At 49.8% G+C, this 23468-nt stretch overlaps 1 protein-coding gene across 1 annotated transcript in view; it reads left to right on the top strand.

The window, feature by feature from the left end:
• Positions 1-22780, top strand: part of LOC121840730 (extensin-like) — a 23645-nt gene extending 865 nt beyond the window's left edge. The window contains exon 2 of the mRNA XM_042305728.1: positions 22052-22780. Coding sequence (XP_042161662.1) covers positions 22052-22780 — 729 coding nt within the window. The remainder of the gene's footprint in view (positions 1-22051) is intronic.
• The last annotated feature ends 688 nt before the right edge of the window (positions 22781-23468 follow it).

Here is a 23468-nt window from a genome sequence, read left to right as displayed (position 1 = left end):
TGGGCTATGTGCAGTGTGCAGTGATCTGTGAGCTGGTGCTTAAAGCTAGTGAGGGAGATGTGAGTCTCTAGCTTCAGAGATTTTTTACATTTGTTCCAGTCATGGGCAGCAGAGAACTGGAAGGAAAAACGACCAAAGGAGGAATTGGCTTTGGGGGTGACCAGTGAGATATACCTGCTGGAGCGCGTGCTGCTATGGTGACCAGTGAGCTGAGATAAGGCGGGGCTTTACCTGGCAGACTTGTAGATAACCTGTAGCCAGTGGGTTTGGTGACGAGTATGAAGCGAGGGCCAACCAACGAGAGCGTACAGGTCGCAATGGTGGGTAGTGTATGGGGCTTTGGTGACAAAACGAATGGCACTGTGATAGACTGCATCCAGTTTGTTGAGTAGAGTGTTGGAGGCTATTTTATAGATGACATCACCGAAGTCGAGGATCGGTAGGATGGTCAGTTTTACGAGGGTATGTGTGGCAGCATGAGTGAAGGATGCTTTGTTGCGATATAGGAAGCCGATTCTAGATTTAATTTTGGATTGGAGATGCTTAATGTGAGTCTGGAAAAGAGTTCAAAGTCTAACCAGACACCTAGGTATTTGTAGTTGTCCACGTATTCTAAGTCAGAGGCGTCCAGAGTAGTTATGTTGGATGGGCGAGCAGGTGCGGGCAGCAATCGATTGAATAGCATGCATTTAGTTTTACTTGCATTTAAGAGCAGTTGGAGGCCACGGAAGGAGAGTTGTATGGCATTGAAGCTCGTCTGGAGGTTAGTTAACACAGTGTCCAAGGAGGGGCCAGAAGTATACAGAATGGCGGCGTCTGCGTAGAGGTGGATCAGAGAATCACCAGCAGCAAGAGCAACATCATTGATGTATACAGAGAAAAGAGTCGGCCCGAGAATTGAACCCTGTGGCACCCCCATAGAGACTGTCAGAGGTCCAGATAGAGGTCTTGCCATGGATCATCACTGGAGGCTTCTTGCCATGGATCAATACTGGAGTGAGGAGAGGGGAGACATACAGGAGGCTTGGTTCTGGGCGCAGGCACAGGACTCACTGGGCTGGGGAGAAATAATGGAGGCTTTGTTCTGGGAGGAGGCACAGGACTCACCAGGATGGGGAGACATACTGGAGGCTTGGTTTTGGGAGCAGGCACAGGATTCACCAGCCTGGGGAGACATACAGGAGGCCTGGTTCTGGGAGCAGGCACAGGACTCACCAGGCTGGGGAGACATACAGGAGGCCTGGTTCTGGGAGCAGGCACTGGACTCACCAGCCTGGGGAGACATACAGGAGGCCTGGTTCTGGGAGCAGGCACAGGACTCACCAGGCTGGGGAGACATACAGGAGGCTTGGTTCTGGGAGCTGCCACAGGGCTCACCAGGCTGGGGAGACATACAGGAGGCCTGGTTCTGGGAGCTGCCACAGGGCTCACCAGGCTGGGGAGACATACAGGAGGCTTGGTTCTTGGCGGAGGCACCGGATACACCGTGGAGGCGCACTGGAGGTCTCGAGCGTAGAGCACAACCCGTACTGGCTGGATGGTTATCTTCGCCCTGCAAATGCGGAGCGCTGGCACAGGACTGACTGGGCTAGACGTACCGGAGACACAGTGCACAGAGCCGTACATCCCTATAAGAAATTTGCAAACATTTAAAGAAATTGTTTTTGCTTTGTCATTATGGGGGTATTGTGTGTAGATTGATAATGAAAAAAACATAATTTAATCCATTTTAGAATAAGGCTGTAACGTAACCAAAATGTGGAAAGAGTCAATGGGTCTGAAAACTTTCCGAATTCACAGTTGCAAGTTACATGAACAAGGTTATAAAACAAACAAAACAATTATCACACGCATTATTACTTTACCCACTACTATAACCACTGTGTCACGCCAACATCAACCAGAGGATCTTGTATTTCCCAGGCCACAGGGGAACCATAGTTCTTCAGAACATCGACGGTTGTAACAATTAGAGCCTATAAATTACACAGTTTACTTCTGGTTTCCCTTTCTGGACTGAAAAAAACATTTACACACAATGGAAACAGACAAAATAGTTTGTTTTTCTAAGACAGGGATAGTCACAATGTTCCGCATACCACAGTGCCCTCCACTTCCTGACACCCTATTCCTTATGGGACCTGGACAAAGGCAGTGCACTATATAGGGAACAGGATGCTTTGTGCGACTCACCCTGTGTGTCAGCCACTCCAAACAGACACTGACTGCTGAGAACAGAATAATAGTTATTATTCTCTCTTGTGTGTTGAAGCCAACGCTTGCTGAACAGCATTGAAGCCAACGCTTGCTGAACAGCATTGAAGCCAACGCTTGCTGAACAGCATTGAAGCCAACGCTTGCTGAACAGCATTGAAGCCAACGCTTGCTGAACAGCATTGAAGCCAAAGCTTGCTGAACAGCATTGAAGCCAAAGCGTGCTGAACAGCATTGAAGCCAAAGCTTGCTGAACAGCATTGAAGCCAAAGCTTGCTGAAAGAATTGAAGCCAACGCTTGCAGAACAGCATTGAAGCCAAAGCTTGCTGAACAGCATTGAAGCCAACGCTTGCTGAACAGCATTGAAGCCAACGCTTGCTGAACAGCATTGAAGCCAAAGCTTGCTGAATAGCATTGAAGCCAAGGCTTGCTGAATAGCATTGAAGCCAAAGCTTGCTGAACAGCAAGGGCAAAGCTTGCTGAACAGAATAAGCCTATTTCCGCTTGCTGAACAGCATTGAAGCCAAAGGTCTTGCTGAACAGCATTGAAGCCAGGGCTTGTGGAGCATTGAAGCCAAAGCTGCTGAACAGCATTGAAGCCAAAGCTTGCTGAACAGGAAGTAGCTTGCTGAACAGCATTGAAGCCAAAGCTTGCTGAACAGCATTGAAGCCAAAGCGTGCTGAACAGCATTGAAGCCAAAGCTTGCTGAACAGCATTGAAGCCAACGCGTGCTGAACAGCATTGAAGCCAAAGCGTGCTGAACAGCATTGAAGCCAAAGCTTGCTGAACAGCATTGAAGCCAACACCTACTGAACTGAAGGGCCGTCAGGGAAGAAGAGTAGCCTATTTCCATTGTAGTGGACTACTGTAGACCAGGGTCTATAGGGTAGTGGACTACTGTAGACCAGGGTCTATAGGGTAGTGGACTACTGTAGACCAGGGTCTATAGGGTAGTGGACTACTGTAGACCAGGGTCTATAGGGGGTAGTGGACTACTGTTGACCAGGGTCTATAGGACCAGGGTAGTGGGCTACTGTTGACCAGGGTCTATAGGGTAGTGGACTACTGTGGACCAGGGTCTATAGGGTAGTGGAATACTGTTGACCAGGGTCTATAGGTAGGGGACTACTGTTGACCAGGGTCTATAGGGTATTGACCAGGGTAGACTACTGTTGATCTGGGTAGTGGACTACTGTTGACCAGGGTCTATAGTGGACTACTGTTGACCAGGGTCTATAGGGTAGTGAACTACTGTACACCAGGGTCTAGGGTAGTGGACTACTGTAGACCAGGGTCTATAGGGTAATGGACTACTGTAGACCAGGGTCTACTGTTGACCAGGGTAGTGGACTACTGTACACCAGGGTCTACCTGGGTAGTGGGCAACTGTTGGGTCTAGGGTAGTGGACTACTGTAGAACAGGGTCTATAGGGTAGTGGACTACTGTAGACCAGGGTAGTGGACTACTGTTGACCAGGGTCTATAGGGTAGTCGACTTCTGTAGACCAGGGTCTATAGGGTAGTGGACTACTGTAGACCAGGGTCTATAGGGTAGTGGACTACTGTAGACCAGGGTCTATAGGGTAGTGGACTACTGTAGACCAGGGTCTATAGGGTTGTGGACTACTGTAGACCAGGGTCTATAGGGTAGTGGACTACTGTAGACCAGGGTCTATAGGGTAGTGGACTACTGTAGACCAGGGTCTATAGGGTAGTGGACTACTGTAGACCAGGGTCTATAGGGTAGTGGACTACTGTAGACCAGGGTCTATAGGGTAGTGGACTACTCTTGACCAGGGTAGTGGACTACTGTTGACCTGGGTAGTGGACTACTGTTGACCTGGGTCTATAGGGTAGTGGACTACTGTTGACCAGGGTAGTGGACTACTGTTGACCAGGGTAGTGGACTACTGAAGACCAGGGTAGTGGACTACTGAAGACCAGGGTAGTGGACTACTGTTGACCAGGGTCTATAGGGTAGTGGACTACTGTTGACCGGGGTAGTGGACTACTGTAGACCAGGGTCTATAGGGTAGTGGACTACTGTTGACCATGGTCTATATGGTAGTAGACTACTGTTGACCAGGGTAGTGGACTACTGTTGACCAGGGTAGTGGACTACTGTAGACCAGGGTCTATAGGGTAGTGGACTACTGTAGACCAGGGTCTATAGGGTAGTGGACTCCTGTAGACCAGGGTCTATAGGGTAGTGGACTACTGTTGACCAGGGTCTATAGGGTAGTGGACTACTGTAGACCAGGGTCTATATGGTAGTGGACTACTGTAGACCAGGGTCTATAGGGTAGTGGACTACTGCTGACCAGGGTAGTGGACTACTGTAGATTAGGGTAGTGGACTACTGTTGACTAGGGTCTATAGGGAGTGAACTACTGTTGACCAGGGTAGTGGACTACTGTAGACCAGGGTAGTGGACTACTGTTGACCTAGGTAGTGGACTACTGTAGACCAGGGTAGTGGACTACTGTTGACCTGGGTAGTGGACTACTGTAGACCAGGGTAGTGGACTACTGTTGACCTGGTTAGTGGACTACTGTTGACCTGGGTAGTGGACTACTGTTGACCAGGGTAGTGGACTACTGTTGACCAGGGTCTATAGGGTAGTGGATACTGTTGACCAGGGTAGTGGACTACTGTTGACCAGGGTAGTGGACTACTGTTGACCAGGGTCTATAGGGTAGTGGACTACTGTTGATCAGGGTAGTGGTCTACTGTTGACCAGGGTAGTGGACTACTGTTGACCTGGGTAGTGGACTACTGTTGACCTGGGTAGTGGACTACTGTTGACCTGGGTAGTGGACTACTGTTGACCAGGGTCTATAGGGTAGTGGACTACTGTAGACCAGGGTCTATAGGGTAGTGGACTACTGTAGACCAGGGTCTATAGGGTAGTGGACTACTGTAGACCAGGGTCTATAGGGTAGTGGACTACTGTTGACCAGGGTCTATAGGGTAGTGGACTACTGTTGATCAGGGTAGTGGTCTACTGTTGACCAGGGTAGTGGACTACTGTTGACCTGGGTAGTGGACTGCTGTTGACCTGGGTAGTGGACTACTGTTGACCTGGGTAGTGGACTACTGTTGACCAGGGTTATATGGTAGTGGACTACTGTCGACCAGGGTCTATAGGGTAGTGGACTACTGTTGACCAGGGTAGTGGACTACTGTTGACCAGGGTAGTGGATACTGTTGACCAGGGTAGTGGCTTACTGTTGACCTGGGTAGTGGACTACTGTTGACCTGGGTCTATAGGGTAGTGGACTACTGTTGACCAGGGTAGTGGACTACTGTTGACCAGGGTAGTGAACTACTGTTGACCAGGGTAGTGGACTACTGTTGACCAGGGTAGTGGACTACTGTTGACCAGGGTAGTGACTACTGTTGACCAGGGTAGTGTTGACCAGGTAGTGACTACTGTTGACCAGGGTAGTGGACTACTGTAGCCCAGGGTAGTGGACTACTGTTGACCAGGGTAGTGGACTACTGTTGACCAGGGTAGTGGACTACTGTTGACCTGGGTAGTGGCTACTGTTGACCAGGGTAGTGGACTACTGTTGACCTGGGTAGTGGGCAACTGTTGACCAGGGTAGTGGGCTACTGTTGACCAGGGTAGTGGACTAATGTTGACCTGGGTAGTGGACTACTGTTGACCAGGGTAGCGGAATACTGTTGACCTTGGTAGTGGGCTACTGTTGACCAGGGTAGTGGACAACTATTGACCAGGGTAGTGGACTACTGTTGATCTGGGTAGTGGACTACTGTTGACCAGGGTAGTGGACTACTGTTGACCAGGGTAGTGGACTACAGTAGCCCAGGGTAGTGAACTACTGTTGACCAGGGGGGTGGACTACTGTTGACCAGGGTCTATGGGGTAATGGACTACTGTTGACCATGTTAGTGGACTACTGTTGACCAGGGTAGTGGACTACTGTTGACCTGGGTAGTGGGCAACTGTTGACCAGGGTAGTGGACTACTGTTGACCTGGGTAGTGGACTACTGTTGACCAGGGTCTATAGGGTAGTGGACTACTGTTGACCAGGGTAGTGGACTACTGTTGACCAGGGTCTATAGGGTAGTGGACTACTGTTGACCAGGGTAGTGGACCACTGTTGACCCGGGTAGTGGACCACTGTTGACCAGGCTAGTGGACTACTGTTGATCTGGGTAGTGGACTACTGTTGACCAGGGTAGTGGACTACTGTTGACCAGGGTAGTGGACTACTGTTGACCAGGGGGGTGGACTACTGTTGACCAGGGTCTATGGGGTAACGGACTACTGTTGACCCTGGTAGTGGACTACTGTTGACCAGGGTCTATAGGGTAGTGGACAACTGTAGACCAGGGTAGTGGACTACTGTTGACCAGGGTAGTGGACTACTGTTGACCAGGGTAGTGGCCTACTGTGGACCAGGGTCTATAGGGTAGTGGACTACTGTAGACCAGGGTAGTGGACTACTGTTGACCAGGGTAGTGGACTACTGTTGACCAGGGTAGTGGACTACTGAAGACCAGGGTAGTGGACTACTGATGACCAGGGTAGTGGACTACTGTTGACCAGGGTAGTGGACTACTGTTGACCAGGGTAGTGGACTACTGTTGACCAGGTTAGTTGACTACTGTTGACCAGGGTAGTGGACTACTGTAGCCCAGGGTAGTGGACTACTGTTGACCAGGGTAGTGGACTACTGTTGACCAGGGTAGTGGACTACTGTTGACCTGGGTAGTGGCTACTGTTGACCAGGGTAGTGGACTACTGTTGACCTGGGTAGTGGGCAACTGTTGACCAGGGTAGTGGGCTACTGTTGACCAGGGTAGTGGACTAATGTTGACCTGGGTAGTGGACTACTGTAGACCAGGGTAGTGGACTACTGTTGACCAGGGTAGTGGACTACTGTTGACCAGTGTAGTGGACTACTGTTGACCAGGGTCTATAGGGTAGTGGACTACTGTAGACCAGGGTAGTGGACTACTGTAGACCAGGGTAGTGGACTACTGTTGACCAGGGTAGTGGACTACTGTTGACCAGGGTAGTGGACTACTGTTGATCAGGGTCTATAGGGTAGTGGACTACTGTTGACCGGGTAGTGGACTACTGTAGACCAGGGTCTATAGGGTAGTGGACTACTGTTGACCATGGTCTATATGGTAGTAGACTACTGTTGACCAGGGTAGTGGACTACTGTTGACCAGGGTAGTGGACTACTGTCTACCAGGGTCTATAGGGTAGTGGACTACTCTTGACCAGGGTAGTGGACTACTGTTGACCTGGGTAGTGGACTACTGTTGACCTGGGTCTATAGGGTAGTGGACTACTGTTGACCAGGGTAGTGGACTACTGTTGACCAGGGTAGTGGACTACTGAAGACCAGGGTAGTAGACTACTGTTGACCAGGGTAGTGGACTACTGTTGACCTGGGTCTATAGGGTAGTGGACTACTGTTGACCAGGGTAGTGGACTACTGTTGACCAGGGTAGTGGACTACTGAAGACCAGGGTAGTGGACTACTGAAGACCAGGGTAGTGGACTACTGTTGACCTGGGTCTATAGGGTAGTGGACTACTGTTGACCAGGGTAGTGGACTACTGTTGACCGGGGTAGTGGACTACTGTAGACCAGGGTCTATAGGGTAGTGGACTACTGTTGACCATGGTCTATATGGTAGTAGACTACTGTTGACCAGGGTAGTGGACTACTGTTGACCAGGGTAGTGGACTACTGTAGACCAGGGTCTATAGGGTAGTGGACTACTGTAGACCAGGGTCTATAGGGTAGTGGACTCCTGTAGACCAGGGTCTATAGGGTAGTGGACTACTGTAGACCAGGGTCTATAGGGTATTGGACTACTGTAGACCAGGGTCTATAGGGTAGTGGACTACTGTAGACCAGGGTCTATAGGGTAGTGGACTACTGCTGACCAGGGTAGTGGACTACTGTAGATTAGGGTAGTGGACTACTGTTGACTAGGGTCTATAGGGAGTGAACTACTGTTGACCAGGGTAGTGGACTACTGTAGACCAGGGTAGTGGACTACTGTTGACCTAGGTAGTGGACTACTGTAGACCAGGGTAGTGGACTACTGTTGACCTGGGTAGTGGACTACTGTAGACCAGGGTAGTGGACTACTGTTGACCTGGTTAGTGGACTACTGTTGACCTGGGTAGTGGACTACTGTTGACCAGGGTAGTGGACTACTGTTGACCAGGGTCTATATGGTAGTGGACTACTGTTGATCAGGGTAGTGGTCTACTGTTGACCAGGGTAGTGGACTACTGTTGACCTGGGTAGTGGACTACTGTTGACCTGGGTAGTGGACTACTGTTGACCTGGGTAGTGGACTACTGTTGACCAGGGTCTATAGGGTAGTGGACTACTATAGACCAGGGTCTATAGGGTAGTGGACTACTGTAGACCAGGGTCTCTATAGGGTAGTGGACTCCTGTAGACCAGGGTCTATAGGGTAGTGGACTACTGTTGACCAGGGTCTATAGGGTAGTGGACTACTGTAGACCAGGGTCTATAGGGTAGTGGACTACTGTTGACCAGAGTCTATAGGGTAGTGGACTACTGCTGACCAGGGTAGTGGACTACTGTAGATTAGGGTAGTGGACTACTGTCTACCAGGGTCTATAGGGTAGTGGACTACTCTTGACCAGGGTAGTGGACTACTGTTGACCTGGGTAGTGGACTACTGTTGACCTGGGTCTATAGGGTAGTGGACTACTGTTGACCAGGGTAGTGGACTACTGTTGACCAGGGTAGTGGACTACTGAAGACCAGGGTAGTGGACTACTGTTGACCAGGGTAGTGGACTACTGTTGACCAGGGTCTATAGGGTAGTGGACTACTGTTGACCAGGGTAGTGGACTACTGTTGACCTGGGTAGTGGACTACTGTTGACCTGGGTCTATAGGGTAGTGGACTACTGTTGACCAGGGTAGTGGACTACTGTTGACCAGGGTAGTGGACTACTGAAGACCAGGGTAGTGGACTACTGTTGACCTGGGTAGTGGACTACTGTTGACCTGGGTCTATAGGGTAGTGGACTACTGTTGACCAGGGTAGTGGACTACTGTTGACCGGGGTAGTGGACTACTGTAGACCAGGGTCTATAGGGTAGTGGACTACTGTTGACCATGGTCTATATGGTAGTAGACTACTGTTGACCAGAGTAGTGGACTACTGTTGACCAGGGTAGTGGACTACTGTAGACCAGGGTCTATAGGGTAGTGGACTACTGTAGACCAGGGTCTATAGGGTAGTGGACTCCTGTAGACCAGGGTCTATAGGGTAGTGGACTACTGTTGACCAGGGTCTATAGGGTAGTGGACTACTGTAGACCAGGGTCTATAGGGTAGTGGACTACTGCTGACCAGGGTAGTGGACTACTGTAGATTAGGGTAGTGGACTACTGTTGACTAGGGTCTATAGGGTAGTGAACTACTGTTGACCAGGGTAGTGGACTACTGTAGACCAGGGTAGTGGACTACTGTTGACCTAGGTAGTGGACTACTGTAGACCAGGGTAGTGGACTACTGTTGACCTGGGTAGTGGACTACTGTAGACCAGGGTAGTGGACTACTGTTGACCTGGTTAGTGGACTACTGTTGACCTGGGTAGTGGACTACTGTTGACCTGGGTAGTGGACTACTGTTGACCAGGGTCTATAGGGTAGTGGATACTGTTGACCAGGGTAGTGGACTACTGTTGACCAGGGTAGTGGACTACTGTTGACCAGGGTCTATAGGGTAGTGGACTACTGTTGATCAGGGTAGTGGTCTACTGTTGACCAGGGTAGTGGACTACTGTTGACCTGGGTAGTGGACTACTGTTGACCTGGGTAGTGGACTACTGTTGACCTGGGTAGTGGACTACTGTTGACCAGGGTCTATAGGGTAGTGGACTACTGTAGACCAGGGTCTATGGGGTAGTGGACTACTGTAGACCAGGGTCTATAGGGTAGTGGACTCCTGTAGACCAGGGTCTATAGGGTAGTGGACTACTGTTGACCAGGGTCTATAGGGTAGTGGACTACTGTAGACCAGGGTCTATAGGGTAGTGGACTACTGTAGACCAGGGTCTATAGGGTAGTGGACTACTGCTGACCAGGGTAGTGGACTACTGTAGATTAGGGTAGTGGACTACTGTTGACTAGGGTCTATAGGGGAGTGAACTACTGTTGACCAGGGTAGTGGACTACTGTAGACCAGGGTAGTGGACTACTGTTGACCTAGGTAGTGGACTACTGTAGACCAGGGTAGTGGACTACTGTTGACCTGGGTAGTGGACTACTGTAGACCAGGGTAGTGGACTACTGTTGACCTGGTTAGTGGACTACTGTTGACCTGGGTAGTGGACTACTGTTGACCAGGGTAGTGGACTACTGTTGACCAGGGTCTATAGGGTAGTGGACTACTGTTGATCAGGGTAGTGGTCTACTGTTGACCAGGGTAGTGGACTACTGTTGACCTGGGTAGTGGACTACTGTTGACCTGGGTAGTGGACTACTGTTGACCTGGGTAGTGGACTACTGTTGACCAGGGTCTATAGGGTAGTGGACTACTGTAGACCAGGGTCTATAGGGTAGTGGACTACTGTAGACCAGGGTCTATAGGGTAGTGGACTCCTGTAGACCAGGGTCTATAGGGTAGTGGACTACTGTTGACCAGGGTCTATAGGGTAGTGGACTACTGTAGACCAGGGTCTATAGGGTAGTGGACTACTGTTGACCAGAGTCTATAGGGTAGTGGACTACTGCTGACCAGGGTAGTGGACTACTGTAGATTAGGGTAGTGGACTACTGTCTACCAGGGTCTATAGGGTAGTGGACTACTCTTGACCAGGGTAGTGGACTACTGTTGACCTGGGTAGTGGACTACTGTTGACCTGGGTCTATAGGGTAGTGGACTACTGTTGACCAGGGTAGTGGACTACTGTTGACCAGGGTAGTGGACTACTGAAGACCAGGGTAGTGGACTACTGTTGACCAGGGTAGTGGACTACTGTTGACCAGGGTCTATAGGGTAGTGGACTACTGTTGACCAGGGTAGTGGACTACTGTTGACCTGGGTAGTGGACTACTGTTGACCTGGGTCTATAGGGTAGTGGACTACTGTTGACCAGGGTAGTGGACTACTGTTGACCAGGGTAGTGGACTACTGAAGACCAGGGTAGTGGACTACTGTTGACCTGGGTAGTGGACTACTGTTGACCTGGGTCTATAGGGTAGTGGACTACTGTTGACCAGGGTAGTGGACTACTGTTGACCGGGGTAGTGGACTACTGTAGACCAGGGTCTATAGGGTAGTGGACTACTGTTGACCATGGTCTATATGGTAGTAGACTACTGTTGACCAGGGTAGTGGACTACTGTTGACCAGGGTAGTGGACTACTGTAGACCAGGGTCTATAGGGTAGTGGACTACTGTAGACCAGGGTCTATAGGGTAGTGGACTCCTGTAGACCAGGGTCTATAGGGTAGTGGACTACTGTTGACCAGGGTCTATAGGGTAGTGGACTACTGTAGACCAGGGTCTATAGGGTAGTGGACTACTGCTGACCAGGGTAGTGGACTACTGTAGATTAGGGGGTAGTGGACTACTGTTGACTAGGGTCTATAGGGGAGTGAACTACTGTTGACCAGGGTAGTGGACTACTGTAGACCAGGGTAGTGGACTACTGTTGACCTAGGTAGTGGACTACTGTAGACCAGGGTAGTGGACTACTGTTGACCTGGGTAGTGGACTACTGTAGACCAGGGTAGTGGACTACTGTTGACCTGGTTAGTGGACTACTGTTGACCTGGGTAGTGGACTACTGTTGACCTGGGTAGTGGACTACTGTTGACCAGGGTCTATAGGGTAGTGGATACTGTTGACCAGGGTAGTGGACTACTGTTGACCAGGGTAGTGGACTACTGTTGACCAGGGTCTATAGGGTAGTGGACTACTGTTGATCAGGGTAGTGGTCTACTGTTGACCAGGGTAGTGGACTACTGTTGACCTGGGTAGTGGACTACTGTTGACCTGGGTAGTGGACTACTGTTGACCTGGGTAGTGGACTACTGTTGACCAGGGTCTATAGGGTAGTGGACTACTGTAGACCAGGGTCTATGGGGTAGTGGACTACTGTAGACCAGGGTCTATAGGGTAGTAGACTCCTGTAGACCAGGGTCTATAGGGTAGTGGACTACTGTTGACCAGGGTCTATAGGGTAGTGGACTACTGTAGACCAGGGTCTATAGGGTAGTGGACTACTGTTGACCAGAGTCTATAGGGTAGTGGACTACTGCTGACCAGGGTAGTGGACTACTGTAGATTAGGGTAGTGGACTACTGTCTACCAGGGTCTATAGGGTAGTGGACTACTGTTGACCAGGGTAGTGGACTACTGTTGACCAGGGTAGTGGACTACTGAAGACCAGGGTAGTGGACTACTGTTGACCAGGGTAGTGGACTACTGTTGACCAGGGTCTATAGGGTAGTGGACTACTGTTGACCAGGGTAGTGGACTACTGTTGACCTGGGTAGTGGACTACTGTTGACCTGGGTCTACAGGGTAGTGGACTACTGTTGACCAGGGTAGTGGACTACTGTTGACCAGGGTAGTGGACTACTGAAGACCAGGGTAGTGGACTACTGTTGACCTGGGTAGTGGACTACTGTTGACCTGGGTCTATAGGGTAGTGGACTACTGTTGACCTGGGTAGTGGACTGCTGTTGACCTGGGTAGTGGACTACTGTAGACCAGGGTCTATAGGGTAGTGGACTACTGTAGACCAGGGTCTATAAGGTAGTGGACTACTGTAGACCAGGGTCTATAGGGTAGTGGACTACTGTAGACCAGGGTCTATAGGGTAGTGGACTACTGTAGACCAGGGTCTATAGGGTAGTGGACTACTGCTGACCAGGGTAGTGGACTACTGTAGATTAGGGTAGTGGACTACTGTTGACTAGGGTCTATAGGGGAGTGAACTACTGTAGACCAGGGTAGTGGACTACTGTTGACCTAGGTAGTGGACTACTGTAGACCAGGGTAGTGGACTACTGTTGACCTGGGTAGTGGACTACTGTAGACCAGGGTAGTGGACTAATGTTGACCTGGTTAGTGGACTACTGTTGACCTGGGTAGTGGACTACTGTTGACCAGGGTAGTGGACTACTGTTGACCAGGGTCTATAGGGTAGTGGATACTGTTGACCAGGGTAGTGGACTACTGTTGACCAGGGTAGTGGACTACTGTTGACCAGGGTCTATAGGGTAGTGGACTACTGTTGATCAGGGTAGTGGTCTACTGTTGACCAGGGTAGTGGACTACTGTTGACCTGGGTAGTGGACTACTGTTGACCTGGGTAGTGGACTACTGTAGACCAGGGTCTATAGGGTAGTGGACTACTGTAGACCAGGGTCTATAGGGTTTTGGACTACTGTTCAGCAGGGTCTATAGGGTGGTGGACTACTGTAGACCAGGGTCTATAGGGTCGTGGACTACTGTTAACCAGAGTCTATAGGGTAGTGGAACAGGGTAGTCGACTACTGTTGACCAGGGTCTATAGGGTAGTGGACTACTGCTGACCAGGGTAGTGGACTACTGTAGATTAGGGTAGTGGACTACTGCTGACCAGGGTCTATAGGGGAGGGAACTACTGTTGACCAGGGTAGTGGACTACTGTAGACCAGGGTAGTGGACTAATGTTGACCTAGGTAGTGGACTACTGTAGACCAGGGTAGTGGACTACTGTTGACCTGGGTAGTGGACTACTGTTGACCTGGGTAGTGGACTACTGTTGACCTGGGTAGTGGACTACTGTTGACCTGGGTAGTGGACTACTGTTGACCAGGGTAGTGGACTACTGTTGACCAGGGTCTATAGGGTAGTGGATACTGTTGACCAGGGTAGTGGACTACTGTTGACACCAGGGTAGTGGTCTACTGTTGACCAGGGTAGTGCACTACTGTTGACCTGGGTAGTGGACTGCTGTTGACCTGGGTAGTGGACTACTGTTGACCTGGGTAGTAGACTACTGTTGACCAGGGTTATATGGTAGTGGACTACTGTTGACCAGGGTAGTGGACTACTGTCGACCAGGGTCTATAGGGTAGTGGACTACTGTTGACCAGGGTAGTGGACTACTGTTGACCAGGGTAGTGGATACTGTTGACCAGGGTAGTGGCTTACTGTTGACCTGGGTAGTGGACTACTGTTGACCTGGGTCTATAGGGTAGTGGACTACTGTTGACCAGGGTAGTGGACTACTGTTGACCAGGGTAGTGGACTACTGAAGACCAGGGTAGTGGACTACTGTTGACCAGGGTAGTGGACTACTGTTGACCAGGGTAGTGGACTACCGTTGACCAGGGTAGTTGACTACTGTTGACCAGGGTAGTGGACTACTGTAGCCCAGGGTAGTGGACTACTGTTGACCAGGGTAGTGGACTACTGTTGACCAGGGTAGTGGACTACTGTTGACCTGGGTAGTGGCTACTGTTGACCAGGGTAGTGGACTACTGTTGACCTGGGTAGTGGGCAACTGTTGACCAGGGTAGTGGGCTACTGTTGACCAGGGTAGTGGACTAATGTTGACCTGGGTAGTGGACTACTGTTGACCAGGGTAGCGGAATACTGTTGACCTTGGTAGTGGGCTACTGTTGACCAGGGTAGTGGACAACTATTGACCAGGGTAGTGGACTACTGTTGATCTGGGTAGTGGACTACTGTTGACCAGGGTAGTGGACTACTGTTGACCAGGGTAGTGGACTACAGTAGCCCAGGGTAGTGAACTACTGTTGACCAGGGGGGTGGACTACTGTTGACCAGGGTCTATGGGGTAATGGACTACTGTTGACCATGGTAGTGGACTACTGTTGAACAGGGTAGTGGACTACTGTAGCCCAGGGTAGTGGACTACTGTTGACCAGGGTAGTGGACTACTGTTGACCTGGGTAGTGGCTACTGTTGACCAGGGTAGTGGACTACTGTTGACCTGGGTAGTGGGCAACTGTTGACCAGGGTAGTGGACTACTGTTGACCTGGGTAGTGGACTACTGTTGACCAGGGTCTATAGGGTAGTGGACTACTGTTGACCAGGGTAGTGGACTACTGTTGACCTTGGTAGTGGACCACTGTTGACCAGGGTAGTGGACCACTGTTGACCCGGGTAGTGGACCACTGTTGACCAGGCTAGTGGACTACTGTTGATCTGGGTAGTGGACTACTGTTGACCAGGGTAGTGGACTACTGTTGACCAGGGTAGTGGACTACTGTTGACCAGGGGGGTGGACTACTGTTGACCAGGGTCTATGGGGTAATGGACTACTGTTGACCCTGGTAGTGGACTACTGTTGACCAGGGTCTATAGGGTAGTGGACAACTGTAGACCAGGGTAGTGGACTACTGTTGACCAGGGTAGTGGACTACTGTTGACCAGGGTAGTGGACTACTGTTGACCAGGGTAGTGGACTACTGTGGACCAGGGTCTATAGGGTAGTGGACTACTGTTGACCAGGGTAGTGGACTACTATTGACCAGGGTCTATAGGTTAGTGGACTACTGTAGACCAGGGTAGTGGACTACTGTTGACCAGGGTCTATAGGGGAGTGAACTACTGTTTACCAGGGTTGTGGACTACTGTTGACCAGGGTAGTGGACTACTGTTGACCAGGGTAGTGGACTACTGTTGACCAGGGTCTATAGGGTAGTGGACTACTGTTGACCAGGTAGTGGACTACTGTTGACCAGGGTAGTGGACTACTGTTGACCAAGGTCTATAGGTTAGTGGACTACTGTAGACCAGGGTAGTGGACTACTGTTGACCAGGGTCTATAGGGGAGTGAACTACTGTTTACCAGGGTTGTGGACTACTGTTGACCAGGGTAGTGGACTACTGTTGACCAGGGTAGTGGACTACTGTTGACCAGGGTAGTGGACTACTGTTGACCAGGGTCTATAGGGTAGTGGACTACTGTTGACCAGGTAGTGGACTACTGTTGACCAGGGTCTATTGGGTAGTGGACTACTGTAGACCAGGGTAGTGGACTACTGTTGACCAGTGTAATGGACTACTGTTGACCAGGGTCTATAGGGTAGTGGACTACTGTAGACCAGGGTAGTGGACTACTGTAGACCAGGGTAGTGGACTACTGTAGACCAGGGTAGTGGACTACTGTTGACCAGGGTAGTGGACTACTGTTGACCAGGGTAGTGGACTACTATTGACCAGGGTCTATAGGTTAGTGGACTACTGTAGACCAGGGTAGTGGACTACTGTTGACCAGGGTCTATAGGGGAGTGAACTACTGTTTACCAGGGTTGTGGACTACTGTTGACCAGGGTAGTGGACTACTGTTGACCAGGGTAGTGGATACTGTTGACCAGGGTAGTGGCTTACTGTTGACCTGGGTAGTGGACTACTGTTGACCAGGGTCTATAGGGTAGTGGACTACTGTTGACCAGGTAGTGGACTACTGTTGACCAGGGTCTATAGGTTAGTGGACTACTGTAGACCAGGGTAGTGGACTACTGTTGACCAGGGTCTATAGGGTAGTGGACTACTGTTGACCAGGTAGTGGACTACTGTTGACCAGGGTAGTGGACTACTGTTGACCAGGGTCTATAGGTTAGTGGACTACTGTAGACCAGGGTAGTGGCCTACTGTTGACCAGGGTCTATAGGGGAGTGAACTACTGTTTACCAGGGTTGTGGACTACTGTTGACCAGGGTAGTGGACTACTGTTGACCAGGGTAGTGGACTACTGTTGACCAGGGTAGTGGACTACTGTTGACCAGGGTCTATAGGGTAGTGGACTACTGTTGACCAGGTAGTGGACTACTGTTGACCAGGGTCTATTGGGTAGTGGACTACTGTAGACCAGGGTAGTGGACTACTGTTGACCAGTGTAATGGACTACTGTTGACCAGGGTCTATAGGGTAGTGGACTACTGTAGACCAGGGTAGTGGACTACTGTAGACCAGGGTAGTGGACTACTGTAGACCAGGGTAGTGGACTACTGTTGACCAGGGTAGTGGACTACTGTTGACCAGGGTAGTGGACTACTGTTGATCAGGGTCTATAGGTTAGTGGACTACTGTTGATCAGGGTCTATAGGGTAGTGGACTACTGTAGACCAGGGTCTATAGGGTAGTGGACTACTGTAGACCAGGGTAGTGGACTACTGTTGACCAGGGTCTATAGGGTAGTGGACAACTGTAGACCAGGGTAGTGGACTACTGTTGACCAGGGTCTATAGGGTAGTGGACTACTGTTGGCCAGGGTCTATAGGGTAGTGGACAACTGTAGATCAGGGTAGTGGACTACTGTTGACCAGGGTAGTGGACTACTGTTGACCAGGGTAGTGGACTACTGTTGACCAGGGTAGTGGCCTACTGTGGACCAGGGTCTATAGGGTAGTGGACTACTGTAGACCAGGGTAGTGGACTACTGTTGACCAGGGTAGTGGACTACTGTAGACCGGGGTCTATAGGGTAGTGGACTACTGTAGACCGGGGTCTATAGGGTAGTGGACTACTGTAGACCAGGGTCTATAGGGTAGTGGACTACTGTTGATCAGGGTCTATAGGGTAGTGGACTACTGTAGACCAGGGTCTATAGGGTAGTGGACTACTGTACACCAGGGTCTATAGGGTAGTGGACTACTGTTGACCAGTGTCTATAGGGTAGTGGACTACTGTAGACCAGGGTCTATAGGGTAGTGGACTACTGTACACCAGGGTCTATAGGGTAGTGGACTACTGTTGACCAGGGTCTATAGGGTAGTGGACTACTGTAGACCAGGGTCTATAGGGTAGTGGACTACTGTTGACCAGGGTCTATAGGGTCATTTGGGATGTACCCACTGTAAACACGGGATGTTGTTAATATCAGTGACAGGAGAACATTTCCATAATAATTATGATTTGTTACCAGAGCCTGTCTAAATAGACTAATACATCATACTAAATGTCAAACAGGAAAACAACACTAACAGTTCTGTTAGAAATAGTCCAACTCAGAGCACAGTTATAAATATCACTATCACAGCACTCCTTGTCCCTGTTTGTTCATTGGTCAGGTCCCAGAGGAACACTCGATCCAGCGCCTTACTTTTGAACATGAGAAATATGCTTATATTTTCAAAAGCTAGCAGTCCAACATAATTATAGTATTAGTAAACAGTCAAAGCCCAGATAATTAAACCCTCCCTATCAGGGCACAAGGCGAGACCCAGATGCGGATGGTTGGACTCTTTGATGTTTATTGATTCAAAATGGGTTAGGCAAGAGAATGGTCGTGGACAGGCAAAAGGTTGAAACCAGTTCAGAGTCCAGGAGGTACAGAGTGGCAGACGGGCTCGAGGTCAAGGCCGGCAGAATGGTCAGGAAGGCGGGTACAAAGTCCAGAAACAGGCAAGGGTCAAAACCAGGACGACTAGCAAATATAGTTCAGAAAAGGCAGGAGAAGTGGGAAAAACACGCTGGTTGACTTGGACATACAAGACAAACTGGCATAGAGAGACAGGAAACACAGGGATAAATACACTGGTACAGAGAGACAGGAAACACAGGGATAAATACACTGGTACAGAGAGACAGGAAACACAGGGATAAATACACTGGTACAGAGAGACAGGAAACACAGGGATAAATACACTGGCACAGAGAGACAGGAAACACAGGGATACATACACTGGTACAGAGAGACAGGAAACACAGGGATAAATACACTGGTACAGAGACTGGAAACACAGGGATAAATACACTGGTCCAGAGAGACAGGAAACACAGGGATAAATACACTGGTCCAGAGAGACAGGAAACACAGGGATAATCACACTGGCACAGAGAGACAGGAAACACAGGGATAAATACACTGGTACAGAGGGACAGGAAACACAGGGATAAATACACTGGTACAGAGAGACAGGAAACACAGGGATAATCACACTGGCACAGAGAGACAGGAAACACAGGGATAAATACACTGGTCCAGAGAGACAGGAAACACAGGGATAATCACACTGGCACAGAGAGACAGGAAACACAGGGATAAATACACTGGTACAGAGAGACAGGAAACACAGGGATAAATACTGTGGCACAGAGAGACAGGAAACACAGGGATAAATACACTGGCACAGAGAGACAGGAAACACAGGGATAAATACACTGGTCCAGAGAGACAGGAAACACAGGGATAATCACACTGGCACAGAGAGACAGGAAACACAGGGATAAATACACTGGTACAGAGGGACAGGAAACACAGGGATAAATACACTGGTACAGAGAGACAGGAAACACAGGAATAAATACACTGGTCCAGAGAGACAGGAAACACAGGGATAAATACACTGGTACAGAGAGACAGGAAACACAGGAATAAATACACTGGTCCAGAGAGACAGGAAACACAGGGATAAATACACTGGTACAGAGAGACAGGAAACACAGGAATAAATACACTGGTCCAGAGAGACAGGAAACACAGGGATAAATACACTGGCACAGAGAGACAGGAAACACAGGGATAAATACACTGGCACAGAGAGACAGGAAACACAGGGATAAATACACTGGCACAGAGAGACAGGAAACACAGGGATAAATACACTGGCACAGAGAGACAGGAAACACAGGGATAAATACACTGGTACAGAGGGACAGGAAACACAGGGATAAATACACTAGCACAGAGAGACAGGAAACACAGGGATAAATACACTGGTACAGAGAGACAGGAAACACAGGGATAAATACACTGGTACAAGAGACAGGAAACACAGGGATAAATACACTGGTACAGAGAGACAGGAAACACAGGGATAAATACACTGGTACAGAGAGACAGGAAACACAGGGATAAATACACTGGTACAGAGAGACAGGAAACACAGGGATAAATACACTGGTACAGAGACAGGAAACACAGGGATAAATACACTGGTACAGAGAGACAGGAAACACAGGGATAAATACACTGGTACAGAGAGACAGGAAACACAGGGATAAATACACTGGTACAGAGAGACAGGAAACACAGGGATAAATACACTGGGACAGAGAGACAGGAAACACAGGGATAAATACACTGGGACAGAGAGACAGGAAACACAGGGATAAATACACTGGGACAAGAGAAAGGAATCACAGGGATAAATACACTGGTACAGAGAGACAGGAAACACAGGGATAAATACACTGGTACAGAGAGACAGGAAACACAGGAATAAATACACTGGGACAAGAGAAAGGAATCACAGGGATAAATACACTGGTACAGAGAGACAGGAAACACAGGGATAAATACACTGGTACAGAGAGACAGGAAACACAGGGATAAATACACTGGGACAAGAGAAAGGAATCACAGGGATAAATACACTGGTACAGAGAGACAGGAAACACAGGGATAAATACACTGGTACAGAGAGACAGGAAACACAGGGATAAATACACTGGGACAAGAGAAAGGAATCACAGGGATAAATACACTGGGACAAGAGAGACAGGAAACACAGGGATAAATACACTGGGACAGAGAGACAGGAAACACAGGGATAAATACACTGGTACAGAGAGACAGGAAACACAGGGATAAATACACTGGTATAGAGAGACAGGAAACACAGGGATAAATACACTGGTACAGAGAGACAGGAAACACAGGGATAAATACACTGGTATAGAGAGACAGGAAACACAGGGATAAATACACTGGTATAGAGAGACAGGAAACACAGGGATAAATACACTGGTACAGAGAGACAGGAAACACAGGGATAAATACACTGGCACAGAGAGACAGGAAACACAGGGATAAATACACTGGTACAGAGAGACAGGAAACACAGGGATAAATACACTGGTACAGAGAGACAGGAAACACAGGGAGGGAGGGAGGGAGGGAGGGAGGGAGGGAGGGAGGGAGGGAGGGAGGGAGGGAAAATAGATCCCTTATGTTTTCTTCTAACCCCCCAGATCTGTCCCAACAACTCCAACTATCTCTGAGGATGTTGTTATGAAACTTCTTCTGTTTGAATTCCCCTACTTCGGCATACCGTTTCCTACACGTTTCCTTGTGGTTGTACAGTATTTAAACGTTTATGAACGTAACTAAAGTTTCCTTGTGGTTGTACAGTATTTAAACGTTTATGAACGTAACTAAAGTTTCCTTGTGGTTTTTATGGGAGGTTTTCTTCATCTGAGAACGGAATTGAGAGCTAATTTAATTTTAAAAACCGCAAAGTCGATTGACACAACAGTGCGTCAATCTAAGTAACATAATAAAAAATTCCCCTTTGAGAAATCCGTAAATTGAAGATAGAGATATCAGTTGTTTTTTCTGCATTGGATGAGCCTCAATCCACCACATTCTCCACCATCTGCATCTGAGCTGAAAGGTGGCAGAGCTAGAGAGCAGTGTTTGAAATGAAACATCCCAAAAATCAGTCCCATAACGTCTGTAGTGTCCAAATGGTTTGACCTACCAACTTTTATGACCACTGGAAAGGGGAGACTCTCACGAACACGACGGTGAACTGTCACGGGACTCATCTGACGGAAACCAGTACCTGTAAAAGAGAAAAAAATATGAATATAGTTTTCTGCCTACCCAAAAAAAAGGGGTTAAATATGTGTAAACATATATATTTCCTTTCTTATATCTCCTAGATTTAGATCATTTTTGTATATGTATTGTTTTATACCTAAATAAAGGGTTCCATAATGTCCCAAATCAAACAGCTAAATGATTAAAAGTATATACCATCTTAAAACAATTCCATATTTAATCTTAGAACCCCCCACCCCTCACCCTACTACCAGGTCGACCCCCCACCCCTCACCCCCAATCCTACTACCAGGTCGACCCCCACCTCTCACCCCCAATCCTACTACCAGGTCGACCCCCACCCCTCACCCCCAAACCTACTACCAGGTCGACCCCCTCACCCCTCACCCCCACACCCCACCCCCAACCCTACTACCAGGTCGACCCCCTCACCCCCACCCCACACCCCCACCCTACTACCAGTTCAACCCCCTCAGCCCTCACCCCCACCCTACTACCAGGTCGACCCCCCACCCCTCACCCTACTACCAGGTCGACCCCACCCCTCACCCCCAACCCTACTACCAGGTCGACCCCCACCCCTCACCCCCAACCCTACTACCAGGTTGACCCCCACCCCTCCCCCAACCCTACTACCAGGTCGACCCACCTCTCACCCCCATCCTACTACCAGGTCGACCCCCCACCCTACTACCAGGTCGACCCCCTCACCCCCATCCTACTACCAGGTCGACCCCCCACCTCTCACCCCCAACCCTACTATCAGGTCGACCCCCACCCCTCACCCCCAATCCTACTACCAGGTCGACCCCCTCACCCCCCATCCTACTACCAGGTCGACCCCCACCCCTCACCCCCAATCCTACTACCAGGTCGACCCCCACCCCTCACCCCCAATCCTACTACCAGGTCGACCCCCTCACCCCCCATCCTACTACCAGGTCGACCCCCCACCTCTCACCCCCAATCCTACTACCAGGTAGACCCCCACCCCCACCCCCACCCCTCACCCCCACCCCTCTCACAGCTTTAATTTTTCAGAATTAGAAGTGTGTGACCCCAGGATGAATATTGTAAATAAGGACACTGCGTAAACATTTGTATGAATGAATGCCAGCCAAAATCTCTGAGGAAAACTCTCAAGGAACCAGAATAAAATGTTCTCCCTACAACCTAAAAAATAAACGATCCCAGAAGAGACGAAATGTTCACTTCTGTTCTCTGAATGTTTACAAAACGTTCAGTTTTACAAGTCAGGAAACGTATGGCTTCGATCCCACAACCAATGTGAAACCAAAGATGTACGTTCCAACAACTTCGAAGGATTCAAATGTGCTATCTGGGCTTCCACTAACACTAACCGTACAAGAGGCCATACAGGGTTTGGTGGACTGGATATGGAATGGCAGGGGGCTACGGGGGCAACGGGGCAGTGGGGAGCAGCGGGGGCAGCGGAGGGGAGCACAGGGGGCAGCAGGGGGCAGCGGGGAGCAGAGGGGGCAGCGGGGGCAGTGAGAGGTGGGGGCAGTGGGGGGCAGCAGGGGGCAGTGAGAGGTGGGGGCAGTGGGGGCAGTGGGGGCAGTGGGGGGGGCAGAGGGGGCAGTGAGAGGTGGGGGCAGTGGCGGGCAGTAGGGGGCAGTGAGAGGTGGGGGCAGTGGGGGGCAGAGGAGG

The sequence above is a fragment of the Oncorhynchus tshawytscha genome, linkage group LG24 (genome assembly GCF_018296145.1).
Source record: "Oncorhynchus tshawytscha isolate Ot180627B linkage group LG24, Otsh_v2.0, whole genome shotgun sequence".
NCBI lineage: Eukaryota > Metazoa > Chordata > Actinopteri > Salmoniformes > Salmonidae > Oncorhynchus > Oncorhynchus tshawytscha.
The sequence above is the reverse complement of the archived record's forward strand: the minus strand, read 5'-3'. Positions and strand labels throughout refer to the sequence as shown.